Genomic DNA, 21102 nt, shown 5'->3' on the forward strand with positions numbered 1-21102 from the left:
TAAAAAATCAAATCTTTTCTGTGACTTGTTTGGCCCCATTAACAGTTGCATTAACATAAACTGAGAGATGCCAGACTGCTATATGTGAATGAAAACAAGAGACTGAGTTGGGGATCAGGTTTTAAACTTGATTTAACACAAGAGAATATGCATCAGTAAATGACATCCCTCATGCTCATTAAGCCTATTCAGCTAGTAACATCTGGGATGAATTCTGAGCTAGGAAATAAAAGTGTGAAACAGCATTTCCTTTAAACTGTTTCTGTGTTATCACCAACCATGTACGTGCAGCTCTCTAACATACCTCTCACACACATATTCCCAAATTGGATTCCTGACCTACTGACTTTGTAAGTATATTATAAAACAAGGCAAGCTGCGTGCGAGCACTTTCCCTTCCACGGTGTACCTCACACGACGCTGTTTGTATTATAAATGCTCACCATACAAAACCATACAGTCTCAACTGTTGTCTCACATTGTATTATCATAATTGCAAGGCATGATCTTGAGAAACGGTTTATGCTGATTTTTTTAGGTCAGTCATATACCTTTGACATAATAAACATTCTTGACAGGGTGATAACGAGGTATATCAGCCTGCAGACTACAGAACCCACTCCTAAGTGATAACCCCTTCTCTCCAAGGACTTTGAGCATAGTTTGGATTGAATGTTTTTGAGTTATGATATTGCCCTAACATCTACCTTGCAGGATCGTGTGCCCTTTTGGTCTAAATGAGGAAACACTGTTTGAAAGAAATGATCTGATGGGGGCAGCAAGGAAGAGGGAGGGAGAGTTGACACTCTTCAAAATTACACTAGATCCTTCCTTCTGTGCATTTGGGTATTCGCATTGCTTGGTGTCCACAGACACCCTCTTCAGAGTGAAATTGGTCAAAAAATGTTAAATAAAATAAATAAATTACAGCACTGGCATTTAAAGATAGTCTAAAAATCAGGGGATTCACATGATTAATAGGATATCAGTTTAGACCAAAAATGACGCTATTATTATCACTTGTGAGTCTGAAGTAAATCTTGAAGAAAAGAGTTTGTAGAACAAGGAAAGAGGAGAAGGTCCTTGCCTTTGTTTTATTATTGCTACACCGATGCATTTCAGCAAAACATATAGCCTTTTTAATTCAAATTAATATCTCCGCTGACATACTTAAAATGCAGTCTCTTTAAAGTCTATGAGATTAGATTTTGATATTCTAACTTGATTGTTAGAATGCTTCCTATCTAGTCCCCCTCGTATCTACAAGGCTGAAAGCCTTACTTACGAAGGTAAGTAAGGCAAAGTAAGTTACCTTACAAAAGGTTATGTATTAGAAAGCAGAATACTGTCTTTAAAGGCCTTTTTTGCATAATTGAGATATTAAAACTGTTACAACATGAAATTCACAGTGCAAAATATAGCAATTCATGTCTTTGTGTAAACTGTACAAAACCATGCAGTAAGTATAGCTACTCTTTCCAAAGTGAAATAACGCACACGCATGGAACTCTCTCTAGTTTTTAATTGCAGGGTTTATGGTAACGTGCACCTATCTTAATCAGCGTAATGGGAATGTCCAAGTGCAACGCATATCATTATAAAATGCACTACATTTGGGATTTTTTTCTCATGTCTAAACTTTTCAGATTTTTAAACACATCACAGATCAAATATAGGAAACAAACAACCAAAAACAAAAAAAAGCTCTTACCTTTCACCTTGTTTCCCACCACTTTTAGGATTGACAAAAACTAAAAGTGGATGAGTGCCTGGAACTGGAGTGATCTAAAAGAAGGGAATAACACAGCCACTCATTAATGCTGTGTGTTGTTTTCATTTTTTTCCTATAGTAGACAAAAAACAAAAGGCTTAATGCAAACTCTATGTTGTGCTACGTAATCCAGCTGGAAGTAATTCCGCAACTTGCAATAATCCTCACTTCATTAATTTCTCACAAATTATGTGACATTTATGGTTTTTTATGCTAGCTGTCTGTCTTACATCTGTGATGCCATTTTAACATGTAATTCTGTTGAAATCAATACTGATATATATAGGTTATATCCATCAATAGGGAAAAAAAAATCAATCAAAGAAATATATAACTTTAATTCTGACAAAAGAGTAACTTCCTATGCCAAAAAGCTATGAAGAAAACATATTTTGTCATGAGGAGCAGGAGAAATGAAAATAAAAATCATATATAGTTATATTAAATTTTTAACTTGAGGAAAATCTCAAAAACACAAGAATATTTTTTATTTATTTTTCAATGACAGAAACCTGCAATACTTGAAATGATGAAATCACAGAGTCTGAAAAACCTAACAATCAGTAATAATTAGCTCCTTTAAATAGCTTGGACAGCTGGGAAGTTGAAAAAAAGATAGGAGATAAAATGCGGAAGTTACAAATCTGAGGAAAAGAATAGGGAGAAGGATGAAGAAATACTTGTACTGAAGGAGACAATGCCTTCTACCATGTCCTTCTCTTCTGTTTGGAATGTATTACATTCCAAAATAATGTTTAGTCTTGTTGAACTAACACCTTCCTTAGGTATTTTTAAATGCCTAAGATGTGAGTGTTCACTCCTTTTGCTCCACTGCCTATGAAGAATATAAAAAACTTTACATTAGATGGTTACCTCTAATACCTGTTTATAATCATAGAGTATTCATATGAAAGCAGTATCACTCTTTTTGCCACATATCAGCTTTCTAAAATACTTAAAAATGTATCAAGAATGCAAAGTCAACACCTCCAAAGTCATGCACTAAGAATTTAGATTGTCTCTGTTTCAAAGGGGATATATATTGAAAATTCTTACTCCAAATCCTTACTCATAACTCCTGAAACAGCAGAGTCTTTTCAGCTGAAGATTGCACAAAATATATCTTAAGGCAGAACTTAAAGAACTTGAAACTAAGGAGGTTAGTTTGTCAATCATTTATATATCCGAAACTCCTTTTTTCCTATTAATAGTTATACAAAAAATGAGTCCAATTCTTATCCAATACATACAACAAAATTAGGAAAACTTTAGCAAAATCAGTGGATTTAAACCTAGACAAAAAACAACAGAGCATAAGATTCTGTTGCAGTACATCCTTACAGTACAGTACTATAGGTGAAACACATAAGCTATCAAATTGCAGGACATATTGAAATTTGTCATACCTTTAATTTTTATCTACTGTTTTAATCAATTTTAGTTATTTAGCCAATTCACCAGATGTTTGTTCCTGTGAACTAAGTGTAAACCAATGGTGCTCACTGTGACAGAGATGGACTACCTACTAAAATCCCTTAGGACGCAGGTTAATTAATGAGACTCATCCTAAGGTTATACATGATCTATTACTTCCTCTAATTAGAAATAATAATCCTGATCATTATGCTGGTTAGCTAGAAAGAAGTAAGATGAATGTGCTTAACTATGATTAATTGTCTTCTCTAAGTTGTGCAGATCTTCACAGCCACTGAGTTATGTGCACACCACACTCTGATGGAAGGAAGGTTTTGTCTTGATACTTTTCTCAGCAAAAACTACATCTGACAAACTTATTTTTTAAAAATGTTTTATTTCAAAGCTTAACCCTATCATTATAGGTAGGTGGTCTAGGATTGTCAAAAAAAATCTAGGAACCAGTTTGTATTTTACTTTATGCCAAAATAAGGTCTCTTTCAATTAATTTCTTAAAGCTTTTCTAAATTAGTTTTCTAAATAATGTAGACATTTCCATATAATTGACAATGAAAACTAATAATTAGACTAAGTTAGTGAATCTTAGTCAATCAGGTGTTGATCTAAGATAATTTAATGAATCTTCATGAAACTATTAGAAAATAACTTATATTTGTTGTGACAAAACCTATATAATATGTTTCTTTTCTTTCCTTTTTTTTTTTAAAGCAGAAACCAATTATATATATCTTAATCCATATTTAAAGCAGAAGTCTCACAGGACTTATGTGAGGATTTCCCACATATCTCTCATACTGTATCTTGGGATCTTAAATCATAACCAAATGAAATTCATGATCTGATTAAAGAGATTATATTTTCTGATTAAATCAAGGTTTCAAAAATATGAAAATTCTGTGGTCTAAAATCACCGGATATCATGCTCAAATGAGAAGACACCAACAATATATTAGTGCTTAATGTACACTTGAAGTAGTACTTGAGTATTGTACTTTGGCCAGCTATGGTAGAACTACAGTATCACATTTTGATCAGCCACAGAAACTTTTGTTCCTGAAAATATACTGCAACTTTATTCAAATATACTGCAAAATTATGCAAACATAAGCAAACTAATCCTAGTAAAGTAAAAATGGCGCTGTTACTGAAAGCAGATACCAGTAGTATCTGGGGCACTTCTGCTCACTGGAATTGCACAGGCCTGTTCTTGGATCTACACAATTCTCCACATGCTTCCAGTAGCACCCATGTATTAGAGCTCCTCACACTGTGATTATACATAACTTAAGCAGCATTCTGTCAATAAACATCTGCACTTTTTTGCTTCATGCTTCACTTTTCACAGGTGATCTGAATACTACTGCAACCTGGGCAGACAGCAACCTCAGGAAGACAACTCTGGGAGCCTTGGAAAATGATCACTATGATATCTTGATAGGGCATTAATGGAGCAGTCATGTGACTGCAGATTTTTTTTTTTTCATTTGAGTTATCATAAGAGGAATATTTCATGAATCAAAAAAGATGAAACAATACAATAAGCCTCTCTATCCTGACACAACAGGGGGATCATGAAATAATTATGAGGTGTTCAGCATTTGATCTATGTTTGTGGAATCTCTGGCATTTTACTGAATCTCAGTTCCAGCACATCAAAAGATACAGAGAGCAGTCAACAATATATATTAAATGATTATCACATTGTTATCATGATGATCATTTACTTCTGAGAAAATCAAGAAGCATCACATACATGAACATGTGCACTACTCAAAGCTACCCACAGTCTCAAGGAAAAAAGCCTAACAGTTCAGATAGACCTTCAGATGTTCTCTACCTCCCTACGATAACATTTCTCCTTCAATCTCACACATAGGTACATACTATCAGGTTTCCTTTAAAGTAGAAAAATCTCAATTTTAATAGATAAAACCACTATTGCGACCGCCTTGCCTATCTCCACCCTTAACTGTTCAAAATACCTTTTTTTGGAAATTCCTGCACTAGTATCTTTGAAGTTTATTATCTATCTGATACTTAAAAAGTCCAATAATGATCTAGTCATGGGTTCAGTTTGATCAAGTAATTTCAAACAGTGTTGCACGACAGTTACTAAAACAATCAATTTAATCCTCACTCTGCAATCCAAGTGTTACAGAGCTAGTAATTCTTTCACCTTAATGTCTTAGGAAGTCTTATCAACCATATCAGAAACAGAGGACCCCTGTAAATGGAAATTCCATACACATGGAAGAAATTATCTTATTGTCATATTTTTAAATTCTCATAGTGAAGTATTAGACGAACGTATATATAGGAAATATTTTCCTATTGTTGTCTTCATACCTATAAATATCTTCTTAAAATTAAAATAACAACAATAATCACACCTGAAGACCTTGTCCATCTACGGTGACTGAATTTGCTCTTTGCATTTTGTTCCGTTCTCCCAGTTTGTTCATTTGCTGAGGACAACTCTTTTCTTTTTTCACTGTTGCCTGCCTTTCCTTTGGGAAAAGAACAGAAGAAAAAAAAAAAAAAAAAAGGAAATGTTAATACCTTATATGATGATGTTGCAACTTATGCTGTGTCTGTACAAAACTTGCTTTTTCACTAGAGAATGACAGATTCTGCTTTAACGAAAATGAGATCTCAGTCGAGTTACTACACAACGTCTATGAACTTCATATAACATCTATCTATGTCATCATCACCATGGCCAGGCTTTGCGAACGAAGATATGGGAAGGGCTCTACCCATGCCTGAGACCTATCTATGTGCCTAGACATCAACTAGGCAACAAACAGATGGAAAGTGTGCAGTCGCAACATAAATTAAAGCAATGATGTGAAATTGATCTAGCACTGCAGGTTGACATTCTGCAACTTGAAAGCCAATCATACAAAATCTTTAAACATTTGATGAGTACAGCCAATACAATAATTTATCAAAATCTAGTCCAAAATGCTGGTAAAAGTTGGCTGTTCTAAGACACTTTGTCACTTTTGGTAAAATATACCTATTCTAAAGGTACCATAACTAACTGACTGTCTACCTTTTAAAGGTATATATTTAAAGCAGCTTTTTATAAAATATGCATTTTGCATCAGAAGGATTATATTCTGTCCAGAGGAAGTTGTGAAAGTATATCAAAATGTAAGAAGACGGCAACTTTTAATACTAGTAATACAGCACAGCTAGATGGTTATTGGAAAAAAGGAAAGCTCTTAAATAAAAGTATGTTGCTGCAATCACATTTTCAACTGCTGTGAGGTCATTTCAAAGAACTGTGAAAGTTAAAAAAAAAAAAGAAAAGAAAGAAAAAGAAAATATTGTCCTTGTTCTTTGCATCTCATTTTCTTTTCTATTTATAAACTGCACCCAGCATGTCCTTTTAGCATGTCCAAAAAATGCACCATAAAATAAGACAGCAGATGTTTATCAAATGGAATCAGTGTCCCCAAACCCAACTGCACTCCAGTCACTTTCCTCACTTCACAAGAGCAAAGAGGCTTTAAACTAGTCAGGGGAAAGGGGTGGCACAAAGCTGCAGCAACAGAAAAGAGCATGAAGGACGTAGAGCCCCTGCAACTGCACTCAGTAAGCAGTTCATTAAATGTTACCATTTGCACAGTGTACCAGGCTAAACACATCTCTGTGGTACCTCTGATAAAGCCTAGGGGATTTCACTAGCAATTAATCCATGCCACTCTTCCTAGAGCAGTTTAAACTGGTAAGAAATGTTGACATAGATTCTCCAGGATGAACAGTATAACTCAAGATAATGCAGTGCCCTCCTAGTATTACTGTTCCATTAATACACCACTACCTTTGGTTTTCTTAAATTTGAATACTGACACAGCCTCAATCTAGTCCAGAGGTAAATAGTACTCTGAGTCACCCCAGGCTGCTGTGGGTAGCCAGGTGCTCTGGAGAACTGTGGCAGTTCAGTCACATTTCCTACAAAGGGCTGACACATACATGTCATGGAATAGCAGGGGAATCTACATTATTTCCCATTCACAGTGATATTCCTAAGAGATTAGTTAACCAAGCCAATGCTTTGAATAACCAGAGCATTTCAAGAGACAAGTATAACAGTCTAGCCTACATATTGCTTTAAATAGAAAGTTACCTTTAATATATCTATAAAGAAGATGATAAGGCTCTACAGAATAAGTTAAACTAGTTCATCCTAACCTTCAGACAGACCTACACTGCCCACATCTCTGCATTTAAGAAGAATCTGCATTTATTTATTCAATGATTTTTACAAACTGGAGCCAGGACAAAGAATCCAAGCAGAAAAGCATTTGCAATGTCACATGAACATTAATTCACTGTGGCACTGGTTAGTGGCTTCAGTATGGAGAAAGTATGGAGAAGCAGCTTTTAAGGGGGATAAACAGTTTTGCAAACAACTACTCTTAATATGAATTGCTTAAAAGTCACTACATGAATTTGCATTGCAAATGCAGGAAAGTCTAAAATTCTGGGAAGTCTAAAATGCAGGAATGTCTAAAATTCCTTTAGACAGGAATTTGCATTACATGATGTCATATGGACAAATCTGGCTGCTGAATATTGCAATATACTCAAAAACTAAATCGCTTGTCATTAATGCAGACACATAGCTCATATAAAATCCTGACTCAACAAAACTCACTGATGGAGAGAGAACTTTACACACTATAAAAATGTAAAGTTAAAAAACATATTTGTGATAGTTCAAGGAAAAAGATAATAGATGGGAAAAGATTAAGCACATAGGGGATGCTTGCTGAAAGAGTTTTTAAAAACAAAACCAAACATTGTTAAAAAGAGGCCTGCTTATAACACATGGTACCAAATAACATCTTTCATATTTCATGCTATTACTTAACGCAATTTATACATTCCTGAGAACTATCTTTACATAAAAGATGCGTACCCTAAAGCTCAAACCTTCTGCTATCAATCATTCACAAAATAAACTCAGTAACAAACACCTCAAGCAAAGTTTTGTTGCTTTTTCAATTCATTCCAGGATGAGGTACAGAAGCAAATATCCTCTGCTGGTCCTATGACTGCTGCATCACCTTTCACAAACATTCTTTTCCTAATTTATATTACCAGGTCCCATAAGCAAGACTGGATTGGCACTGCAGACCAATATAGCTTCTCCTATGCAATGACTCAGGCCATACAGAAGCCAATAAAATCAGGCCACACATATAACACAGTATATGGAAAAGGCATATTTTTTGATACAAAATTGTCTGGAAATTTGTACAAAATCTTATGTGGATACTGGGCCTATTTCTTCCAATGAGGATTTTTTAAGAAAGTACAAATAAGGTATTTCCTATGATCTATATATATGGTACTACATTATATGCCACTGCATGTATGAAAAGTAATGTTTTTGAAATATTGGTGAAAATGATTATAAGAGATTCTAGATTTCCTAAAATTATGGAACCTGCATATATGTTAAACTACGAGAATCTAACTTAGGGTTTATATTAAATAATAAAATAACTCTCTACTTCTCTCTCTACTTAACTCTCTACTGAATATTTCTATAAAAGGCACCCAAAAGAAACATTCATCATGAAGGATTTTAAATAAAAATTACCATGTAAATATTTTTATACAGAAATTTTGTATTTTACATGAAATAGAAAGATGGCTTTCTAATCCAGTTGCAAATGATTATTTGAATAAATTTCAGGAATTAGGGAATTCTTGAAATATCCAAGATTATCATGAAATAAACAATGCCATTTCCTTATGAGATAATAACAATTTAATAAAATCATCTTTGGATAATAGCATACAAGTTCTAACTTAATGTTAGAATCTGATGTGCACTCAAAATAAGCAAAATACAAACATGTATTTTAAGGTAAGAAAAGTTTGTACTAAAATTGTGCCATATTAATATCTTTAATTTTTAATTAATTATAACATTATGTTTAATATTTTTGTTAATAAAAGCATACCAATGATTAATGGGTCTATGAGGTTTTTTTTCTGGTGGACATGCATGAAGCTGACTGAATATAGCATTTTTAAAAGCTATTGTACATTTTGATGGCTCCAAGAATTAAGCTTTTGTTTGGTAGATACTAGAACATATATCTTTCAAAGCAGCTATTATCATAGGGAGAATCTTTTCTACATTTTTGCATCTCTCATGCCTTCTTTTCTTCTCTTGAACTCCCACTCTGAAGTCATTTTCCATTAACCAATAGGATGGAGCTTCCACCATTCAGTACTGCTCCAGTTAGATCCACGTCAAATAAAAACTGCCTCTTAATTTGGCCTATCCTTTATTCATCTAAATAAGACAAAAGGAATTGATAAATGAGACAGGACCTTTCAAGCGGCAACACAGAACACCATGTTCAGATAGTTAGCTCAGCCCCAAAATGCACTGTATAGCAAGAAGAATGCACGTTATCAGATCCATCAGTACTCGTGCGTACATGGATGCGCCCGCATTACGCACCTCAGGGAGCGAGCCTCCTAAAGTGGGTAGCGTCTGTTGGAAAAAAAGAGCATTAGGCTGCAAGACTGAACAGCTGGGGTGCCACAGGGGCTGGAGACGGCTCTCACAAGGAATGCTACTTTGCAGCAGTTTCATTTAACAAAAACATACAAGGTATTTTATTCCTTTTTTTTAAAAAAAAAAAAAAAAAAAAACATATTTGCACACGATACTTCCCCAGGGTTTTGGATGCCATATTATAAAATGCACAGGCCTGAAAGAATGTGTGGAATCATTTTACCACCAGCTAAAATATTGGAAAATCTGAGCAATACACTCTTTCATATAGTAAAAAGAGATACCAGTACTTGGGGAGAACTCTTTTTATGTTTATTTTCTAAGTCTTTGAACTCTCATTCAAAGAGAGGAATCTTACTTAAAAAGATTTCTTAAGCTACAATTGACAAGCTACATTATATTTATTCTCAGTAAGTATTGCAGTCCTTTCTATGCATAACTTTTTCTTTAAACAAAATAGTGATATGTATAAATACCTTATGCTGTGATAGGTGTTGTCATGAGAAAACAGAAGATTAACAATTTATGTTTTACTACGTAGTTTTCTCTATATATTTTAACTGCTGACATGGAATGCAGTCCTTACGCAGCAAAAACTGATTTTTGCCATGAGGTCTCTTATTCAACCTGTGAAAAGCTGTGTACTTCTAAATTATTTTGTACACAAATTAGACTATTTAAAGCTATTTATTTTTAGAATCTATACATTAAATAGTAACATAAAACTAATAGTGAATGGTTAATTTCATTAAATAATTTGTCAAATAACTACTGAAATCTCCAGATGACTTCTGTATGGCACTTATTTCCTTTACAATACACACCTTCTGTTGAGGCATATGCTCTAAAATCCAGTTTGGAGGTGTTGGTGCATAAGAAAAGAAGAAAATTCAGCAGTAAACTGAATATATTACTAAAATTCTTATTTTAGAACTTTGAGGTTTGACCTTGAAACATATTGATCTGTCAATGATTGGAAAGATATCCTCAAATTTTTGCAAGATGGAGCTCATGGAAGATTAATTATGAAGTGAGTTGAACGCAAAAAATGAAGGTTTTTCTTATTTTAAGAAATTTGGAGGAAAGAAAGCTTGGTATTTTTTACAAGTCATATCACAATTCTTTAGAGCTCCTTTTTTCTTTAAATGACCTGGCAGTCTCCAAGGGATGTAAAAACTGTGTTTTAATATGCAGTGAAATACTAAATACTCCTCAACTGCTATTTTGTAAGCCTATTTACAAAAAGTCCATTCCATGTAATTTCTGTTTTTAGCTACCCAAACAATCAAACAGACTTCAGACACTCTGAAAACTGATGGTGGGCAAACCTGGGAAGGAATCAATCTGTAACAGCTGTTGAATATTACATCCAAGATATAGATAGGACACAGGATTTGAAAATTTATACATTTACACCCACATTTCCAGCTCAATATGTGACAAAAACTGATCAGAAGGGCTAGTTCAATAGGACACCATATTATGCTGCCTTGAAAATTCATGGAGCTCAATACTCATGTCAGTGGGCTGAAGCTAAATGTCATCCTGTGGACAAGATCAGTGACCTGTTCATTAGCAAGAAGAGTATCCAATGAGTTACATTTGCCATCCTATAAAGGGAAGATGAGGCTTCTAATAATTTGATAGCTGTTTTGTCAGAAACATTATGCCAATCAGAGTGATTAAGTACTAGTTGCAGAGGTTTATGCTAAAAGTCTGGGGTCAGCGATGTGGGTTACTATTTCCTCATCCATAATACTGGTAGCCACCTTAGGCAATAGTTAGTATGAATAGTATGTCATCTGAAAAGCTACTCTGAGGATAAGGACTCTCTTACTGTAAGTCTATTTTGAACACAAAACCACTACATCATGACTTCATATAAAAATTGTGTTGCTTTTTAAAAATGTGTTAATAGAGATATAAAGACTTCTGAAAATCACAACCACATATTACTCATATAGAACGCCAGCCTCAGTTTGTTTAGTTGGCGAAAGACAATTGGCCTTATACCTTGCACCCATTCAAAATTTACATCGATATGTAACAATAGTAGGGTCCCATGTTTTTTGCTTAATTTAAAACCTAAAATATATTTGGGCTATAGTAGGCAACTATAAACATGCTACAAGGAATATTTAAAAAAAAAAAAAAACACACCTTAAAGAGCATTTTGGAAATAAAACATTTTAAACTCCAATGAGAGAGTATGTAAGGAACAAATACAGGGACAGAGAGTAGTGATGAATTGTGGGCAGGCAACTAGATATAACTTAAAATGATTGAATGTCTGCCATTTCAGTTTATGAGCATCTTATTATTTTAACATTGAACTGTGTTTGCTGAACAGATAATTAGTTAGAAAGATACATTTTCCTCCAGGGCAATTATTAATTTCCTTCTGACTTCAAAAAATGAAAAAGCTCTTATTGTAGATAAGCAGACCATTATATTTCAGGTCTGTTTTAGATTCTCAGAGAACTGAATCTGCAATATGATACGCAATAGAGATGGAAAAAATGGTATTCTTCTGTTTCAATTGCTATGCCATTATTTAATATCCAGCAACAAGATTTAAATTCTTTCCTCATAAAAGAATATATGTTCAAATAGCCATTCCTGCTGTGTCTATGTTCAGAATCTCACAATAAGACTACTGCTCAGCTTCCAAGGATCCCATTGCTCATAAAGATGTTTACACATTGCACTGACTTTATCCACTCAGTGTTAAGGTTGTACTCAACTGACTTAAAATTGACCTCTACTTTTAAAAAAGCAGAAGAATTATTTTAAGATTAACTGCAACTACTAATTTCCTTATTCTCTCTCTGCATCTCTGCATTTCTATGTGGTAACCTTTACTTATCTCACAGACTGTATTAGAAAAACACATTATCAGACATGGAAAAGTACCTAACAAATTTTGTTGCATTCATAGCATTATAGCACAAGTATGAGCTATTCTATTTCATCTCTCTAAACACCAAATATAAAACTCTTGTACATAATCATTCTTTACTTTTAAAGTACTTCTTTCATCATCACAACACGCTTGCTATACTTACACAAATTAATGGAAGGTTGAAACTAAATATAACAACATAAAATATTTATTCGCACAAGACCTTGCATAACCAAAATGCTTTTCCTCTATTGTCTATAGTATTTTACATGTTGAAACCAGACTAGTTACAAACACAAGATTTTTGAACAATTGTTCTTGTACAAGAAAAAGCTAAAACAATCAAAATCAGATACATGTCTTCTCCACCAAAATGTATAGCCAGATGTATTTGAAAATAAAGCTCAGTGAACTCTATTTGTTATATGTTATTTTGTATTACCTGTATATGTACACATTGCACAAATAGGTACTCTCTCTATAAAAATAATATAGTGCATACATTTAGCAACATAAAAACACAGTGAGGTATATCTCATATGTACCAGCCTGTTTTAATTGATTTTGGTCTAAAATTTTGTGAGTATCATCTCTAAACAAACAAGCAAACAAGTTTAATTTCTTTACAAGAGCAAAGTGAGTTTTGAACTTTTCTTTATCATGGTGACTAGTTTATCCTAGCATGAAGAAAAGTGAAATTGCTCCAAACAAATATGTCCAATAATAAATTTCATTTCTAACACTGCTTGTCTTCAATATTACACCAGACCCTCCCCTATTTGAAATAAACTGGTTACTATAGAGACACTGGTAACTGCCATATAAGAATACTCACAGTGTAATCAGTGTATCTTTTGCTTTATAATTTATTCTATGATTTTCTTTGCATTGCATAATTAACAGTTTTAATTATAGTTTTCAAAAACTGTGCAAGAAATTAAGCAGAAATGTTTATATAAGTGATAGAATCAGGATTACTATGTATCATAAGACATATTGTAGAAATGCATTATATTGTAGGCTGTTATTGGTTTATTTATTGCTACTCAAACCTATATTTATTTGTATAAATTTGATGGAAAATAGAAGAATAATTATTTTTCTATACTTAAATAAGAATTAGAACATTCTATTTGCTCATTAGAATTGAAAAAGAAAAGGGATGAAAAGGCAAAGCAAACATGTATGTTAGCACTTTTCTCTTTCTGCCTTGCAAAAGAAGGGAAAAGAAAAAAAAAAGAAAAAAGAAAAAAGCTGTATCACAAGAACAGACCAATCTCTTTTCTTGACTACTTACTCATCTCATTCCAATACTCAGTTTTTAACCTGGTTATGATCTAATTCTCTTCTCTTGGTAGGCTAGGATTCAATTGAGTTAAAGATTTTTAAACTCACTGCCAGTCAACCTTATCATGAACTTTCATTATGTGCATGTAATTAATTGGGTCCAATGAACAATATCAGCACTGAGTTATAGACTTTTCCCTCCACCATATAATTAGAATATAATTACCCACAGGATATCAGAATGATGCAAAACCTTTCCTCTAAATGCGCCCTCATTAGGAAACAAGTCTCAATGTACATTTATTCAATCAGTATGAATTAATTAAAACGTTACTGAAATAAAAGAGGGTAGCATTAAAGTGTATCTGACATCTATTAAAAGACTATCACTTGAGATCTGCACACACAGTTTATAACAAAACTCATTTAACTCAAGGAAGAAACTTTACCGTACAACAAGCTTTACCTACAGTAAACAGAAAAGTGAAGGGAGGGGTTTTAAAACAGGCAGACTACATTCAACTGAACCATCTTAAATCTACTGCAGGGAGCTATGAAAATGTTCATATGGCATCAAATTCCAAAGGTAGCCTGGACCAGTACATGTTTCTCTCAAACTATATGTAATGCAAGTTCTCAAACTACCTGAGTTACACTATGGTTTCCTTTTTCAGCTTATCATAATTACGAATAAAACCCAGCAAGCTCTATTTTGGGGATTTAAATGTGGGAGTCCTTTTATTTAACATATACTTTTCTAATTTAAATATCTAATTTCTCGGGGCAATGAGAGTCACTCTATTTTACGATCATCTTTTAGAGGAACTCTCCATTTTCTAAACAGACATCTTATGAGATGAATGGCAGAAAACAGTTCAGCTTGTCATTTTGTCTTATCCACAATTCTTTTTGGTTCTTTTAGGGTCAAAAGAGATGTTTTCTTTTCTGATATCACCAATTACCCTGCTACAAAAGTCCCTTTCCTTCCAGATATAAGTAGCACTCTCAGAATACCACTCCTTAGGTGACCTGTGAAGCTGAATGTGTGTCCTGGATGAAAAACCTGCTGACTGTCAGGTTTATGAATAAAAACATCATTTTTATTAACAATCACGTTTACTAGTGTCTCTCTAGAGCATTTGGATACAAAAACATTCACTGCTTTGCTGTTTTTTCTAGAGTGCTTGTTTCATATTCAATAAAGTACTGCATTTATCAAAAGGAATCCCCATAACAGGAAATGGTAGAAAGTAATTAAAAAATTACAAAGATAAATAATATGTACACTGTAATCAATCATTTCTAAGAGGAATTCCTATTAGCCAGGTCACTGATGTATTATTTGTAATTTGAGTAATCTCAGGATTTTAATGCATCTTTGCAAGAATTTACTAAAGAACAAATATACTATGAAAATATGATTCCCATTAAATGACAGTAAAACACACTTTCCATTCTTACTGATATATAAACAGTGCTGAAATACATGTTTCATGTTACATTATTAGTATGTAATAGTGAAACATAACTCTGATACAGGAAAAATAGTTACTTCTGCTTATGCATTCAAAATTTGCAGATGAAACAAACCTATTCAAGGATGATTTTGACTCTAGAGTGGTTTTATATATCCTCTAAACAACTTAACTAAACTCCAACTGTGGAACGAAAATGGTAATTCCGCTATATCTCTTCCTCTCCTGAAAAGAAAATGGAGTTACACAAACATAATTGAAGATGAAATTTCATGCAGAGGCTTCATTCATTCATATAAGAGTGGCAAGCAATAAATAACAATCAAGCAAGAACAGTCCAAAACATGATTTCTATACATCAACTTTTAAACTATGATCTAAAAATCATGAAAACAAAATAAGGAATGCAAAATGTTATTATTCAACAAATTTAAAATGTTACAATAATTACTCAGAACATGGCCTGACAACACCAATATATCATAAGAAATGAACTAGAAAACCATTGTTTGTACTTTTAATAAATATTTTTAAAATCATATAAATACTAAAAAGAAAGATAAATACTAAAACCAGCTTTCCATTGCTTTACCTCCATTTACAGCAATGGAATATTCCCAATTTACTCAAGTACAAGATCAGAATCACATTGATGAATATCCCTTAAGATATTCATAAACAAAGAACCAAAGGTGTTAATCAGAAGTAATTTACTTTAAGCATGAATATTATTTTTAATTATCAAAAAAAAATGTTTTGGATTGGTAGGTAAATTTTCTTTTTTTCCTCACTGCCATATGCTTTCTCAAGGTCAAGAGTTTATTTTTATTGTGAAGTGTATTTAAAGTAAGAAGAGCACACATGGCTGTTCTGGCATGAATATGAGGATGTTATGACCTTTATCTGCATAAAATATCTAATTTAATCTATGAAGTTCTGAAAATCTTTTCTCATGATAAACTGCTCAGCTTCTTCAGTATACCCTACATAGAGCATGCATTTTATTTTCATTGAATTGAGTTATTGTTTTTGTGGACAGAGAAATTTATTGTCCACTACTGCAGAATAAAATATACCATAATGTTGATGCATAGCTCACTGCAAGACCAGCGTCATCATTCTAGGTAACCTCCGGCTTAGATCAGAGACCTCAGCATCACAGATATACAATATGCATCCCAAGCAAAAACTGTCCATAAGAATAACTTCATTATTCTGGGAAGCTGGATCTATAAAAGATGTAAAATGTAGTGTTCTGCCTATACAGTTTCTGGTAAGTACAGTCTGACTAAGTGATAAAATCTGAGTCAGCTTCAGTTACAGTATGCCCTACAGAAAGTTCATTGTCACATAAAGGAAAGTGTAATATGCAGCGGATAGGAAGAAGCATATCACTTTTAAGACTATCCATTTTTTGGTAGGATTATCTATTGTGTTCAAGGTTTATAAATTCCTGTGGAAACAACTATTTCAGCACCAGTACTCAGTACCATCCCAGTTTCATCCTTTACCTATCACAGAGGATTTCTTCAGAATGGAAAATACAAACAACTCACCAATACTACTGGGCAGATTGATGTGGGTGGTAAAATATGATCCTTCAGAGGTCCACAGTCACATTCAGGTTTTAGATGTGAAGCACATTTATTATGCAACTATGAAAAGACAGGAAATGAATATTCATCTTTTTACATGTATTATCCAAAAAACTTCCTAAAATATAATACTAGAACAGGATGAATTTAGTTTATTAAAGTAATCTAAAAACTATTATAGTACTACAAGGGAAATGAAACACTACAGTGGGAAACTGGAAAAAAAAAACATTGGACTTGAAAAAAACAATCAATTTATCCTGAAATGACAAAAAACAATGGATCAAAATGCCTTCCAGTTTGAAAATGCTATATTTGACCCAGTGTAAAACAGCCTTACATTGACAGTAAAGTGACATCAGCAGTGACTAACGATACCTATTGGTGAGTAAAACTTTTATTTCATAAGACAAATTCTTACACTGAGTCAGGCATTATAGTATTATTGCTGTCCTTGTCTTGCAAGAATTTGGGAAAGCCTTTGGCACTATTGATATAAGGAAAATTTTTTTTAACAGTGAGGGTGACAGAGCACTGGAACAGGCTGCCCAGAGAGGTTGTGGAGTCTCCTTCTCTGGAGATCTTCAAACCCCACTTGGATGCAGTCCTGTGCCACGTGCTCTAGGTGACCCTGCGTGTGCAGGGGGGTTGGACTAGATGATCTCTAGAGGTCCTTTCCAACCTTAAGCATTCTATGGTTCTATGATTCTATGATTCAATTATTTTTACATCTGGTTTAATAGGTAGCATACAGTATTAGTTCAACAGGTTTAATAACTGTTATAAAACTTACAGTTCACTGGTTACATCTATAAATCACATTTTTCCAGTGATTGATTCATTTTTCCTTAGATAATTTAACCATGTCAGTATGATCTCCATCAAAAGTAAAATAAAACCTTATCAGTTGCTGATATATAAGCTTTGCCAATAATACGTTCTTCATGAAGTCATCTAGTACAGTTAATGTAGATGTAATGTTTCTGAATTTTGAACTGAATAGCACCTAATATTAGCCTTGTCCATATTCATTTATACTGCAAAGTTACCTTCTCAGGCAGTTACTTAGCAACAGAAAATAAAAGTCTAACGAGTTTTGATTTACTCTGAGTATTAAAGCCCTATTATGAGGGTATTTTGGTAGCCCTGTAATCTAAATCATTTGTCATGATAATTCTTTGCCTCAGGGGTAAGGATACTTGTACCATAATTAATGCACACCAGGCCACGTTACATCAAATAAAAGTATCTTCACACATTCAGTGATAATTAGCAGCTCTGTTACTTGGTGGCATGCAAACTTATGTATGAAAAAAATAGTTTAATCTTCTTATTAGTCTCTGCTGATCTTTGATAACAGAATTGATGCATAGCAGACAAAAGAAATCGTAGATGATATACGGCTTTAATGAAAATAACATTTGGAATGAAATGAAATAAAATACACGATGTGCACCTCTTCTTAAAAATATTTTAGCTGATTTTAAATACAGATCCCCAAAAATCCTTTACCCTAAACCTAGTTCCTTAGAATATTACCTCCCTTACAATCAGATGCCTGCAAAGTAAGAAAATCTGTATTTGCTTGATAGAAAGCTTGAGGAAAAGACCTTTTACATGATTGTGGAGAAGGACAGAGCTATAGAGATTAAGAAAAGGGGATCACAATCTAGAGTAAAACACTTTATAATAAGACTCTTAGCTCAAATAGTCTCAAAACTCTCTCTTTTTTTTTTTGTTTTTTTTTTTTGTTTGTTTTGAAGCAGTCATTGACATCCATAATGATCCTAATTTATATGAAGGAAAACATTTAAAATGCATTAAAGAATGCATTAAAGAATTGGCTGCATAACATCTAACATTCTTTTCTGTTACAAAAATACTTTCGCAACAAGTTCCTGATGTGTAATTGAATTAGAACATGAAAACATACGATTACACTGGATGTGATAATAAGTAAATAAATCTAGAACTTCCATTAAAAAGTTATCTGTTTAAGATTTAAAATATTATTTTTTCAGTAATAAAGAAAGATTTTATTATGAGAGAAGAAAAGCCTAAAAATTCTGCTTAAGTAGAATTGTACAAAAAGCAAGCAGGAGACTGAGAATGAAATTTAAACTGCAGAATTCTTAAAATTTGAAAAAAAATAATTTTTAACTTTTGTATCTAATTTACATTGGAAATCACAGAAATAAAAAAGCATAAAGTTCTTTCAAAAATATAACTTTTTAAAATAAAGATATAAATGTTTAAAATACTGATGAAAGCACAACAAAAAAACATGCTAAGGTCAATAATTTTCATATCTGCACATCTAATAACATATGCCTATTTCTTTAATTGGAATTTTGATAGTTCTTGAAGCATTTAAATATGGAGATCGTTATCTCAGATATTTCCAAATAATTTATCTTATTAATTCTCAATGACTTCAATGAGAAATAATTCCTTGGTTATTTCCTCACTGTGTCTCAGTGTTTATGAACGTCTTTCTTTTAAGTCTTGGAGAAATGCCTTTAAAAACCTGGTTCACATTCATATTTAGATACATAAATAGTAGGAAAATATTTTTTTCAGAGGAACCACAGAATTTGCAACTTCCTTTGACTTCCAGTGGGAGCCTTACCTAGCAATTACCTAAATATTCATATGGATTCATATATATAATCTAATCTCAACTAATCTAAACAAGACATGTACATCTACAGCAGAGAATTATTTAGCTACCTAAGGAGAAATGGTCGTTGTCTAATTTGCACATCAATATTTTGGATTGGGTGTTTATTCTCTAAATAAATTATCCACATTTTGACAGCAATCTGGAGTACATATTTGCTTCCTTATAAAATATTGTGTTTAAGTGATCACAACAGTTTATCATTGAAAGTATCCTGGATCTATTTTCCTTGCTGATTTTTTCACATTCTTATGTTAAAAAAAAGTCATAAAACATTCAAATTTTTATGTTCAATCCAAACATTCTCTAATGTCTCACTCTCACACTATTCTTTAAACACTGAACAAAATACTGATGTCCGGTAATAATAATAGCAATGGTGATAATGATGACAATAATAACAACAACAAATATAATAATAAAAATCCCTTAAGAGCTCTGAATCTCTCCTCATTTAGATTTAAATCCTGCCTTGCCTTGGAACAGAAAGACTGTCATTGTTCCTTCTAGCATGAAGATTTCACTTATAAGAGTAGTGTTCCTTAAATGTGGTTAGTTCCAGTTACTGCTTACTGCTGAATAAGGAGTACACACAGTTGTATATATTAGACTTAGTGCACAGATTAGGCTTTTACCAAGATATTCCTGCTATCACTCTCAGGCACTTGAAATCATTGTATCCTACCAGATGCCCTCAATTACATTTGTCTGCTAGTACACCACAGATTGTGGTTTTTCCTTATTTAACAGTGACCTTGGCTTTTACCAGTAGTGAAAAATACTTTTATAATCATTCCAATACATATATACTAGGAATTCTATTCTTTAGAATAAATATTTCTGATATTGCCATTTAGAATATTTCTTTAGATTTTCATCTCTCTAACCTGTGCTTAAGGTTTTACTATAGTGTACTCACTGTGATCTGACACCAAACACAGTGAAGTCCAGTCAAGCCTTGGTAACATTTTATAGTTTTGTGACACTTATCACATTTTGTTGGACAATTTCCTTCTACCCAGAAATGGTGCATAACCTGCAACAGAAAAGTGTGGATATACATAGGGTTACTAAATAACAGGTTCATGGCAAAGGTAATGCTACCCTAGACTCACATCTGTATTCTTTTTAGACTTCACGTAGGTTTTGATGCAAGATGCAGGAGCTCTTGAGACACAGCGTTCATGGACTGTATACTTGCAAACTGAAAAAAAAAGAGACGAGTTAATAGATGCTGAGGGAATGGTGTTTCTGACTATATTTTTATTAAGTAAATAAGATTACCAGAATGCCACCTCTATATAATCAATCCAATCAGTCAATGAAAACTCAAACTAGACTGCTTTTTCCATAGAATATAAAAGGCCAATTAGTACAGGAAATATTATGCAAGTGAAAAATCCAAGAA

At 33.1% G+C, this 21102-nt stretch overlaps 1 protein-coding gene across 5 annotated transcripts in view; it reads right to left on the reverse strand.

The window, feature by feature from the left end:
- DGKB (diacylglycerol kinase beta) overlaps window positions 1-21102 on the reverse strand; it is a 326104-nt gene that overhangs the window by 202952 nt on the left and 102050 nt on the right. For 2 of the 5 annotated variants that reach the window (XM_088533498.1, XM_088533497.1), the window contains 6 exons: window positions 20810-20898; window positions 20614-20730; window positions 16976-17074; window positions 9699-9731; window positions 5596-5712; window positions 1712-1785 (listed from right to left, as the gene is read on the reverse strand). In XM_088533498.1, coding sequence (XP_088389624.1) covers window positions 1712-1785; window positions 5596-5712; window positions 9699-9731; window positions 16976-17074; window positions 20614-20730; window positions 20810-20898 — 529 coding nt within the window. The remainder of the gene's footprint in view (window positions 1-1711; window positions 1786-5595; window positions 5713-9698; window positions 9732-16975; window positions 17075-20613; window positions 20731-20809; window positions 20899-21102) is intronic. The other 3 variants (XM_088533501.1, XM_088533499.1, XM_088533500.1) reach the window with 2 other exon arrangements.

This window comes from Tinamus guttatus, unplaced genomic scaffold (assembly GCF_059628265.1).
Source record: "Tinamus guttatus ecotype Peru unplaced genomic scaffold, ASM5962826v1 Tinamus_guttatus_pri_ptg000503l, whole genome shotgun sequence".
Classification (NCBI taxonomy): domain Eukaryota; kingdom Metazoa; phylum Chordata; class Aves; order Tinamiformes; family Tinamidae; genus Tinamus; species Tinamus guttatus.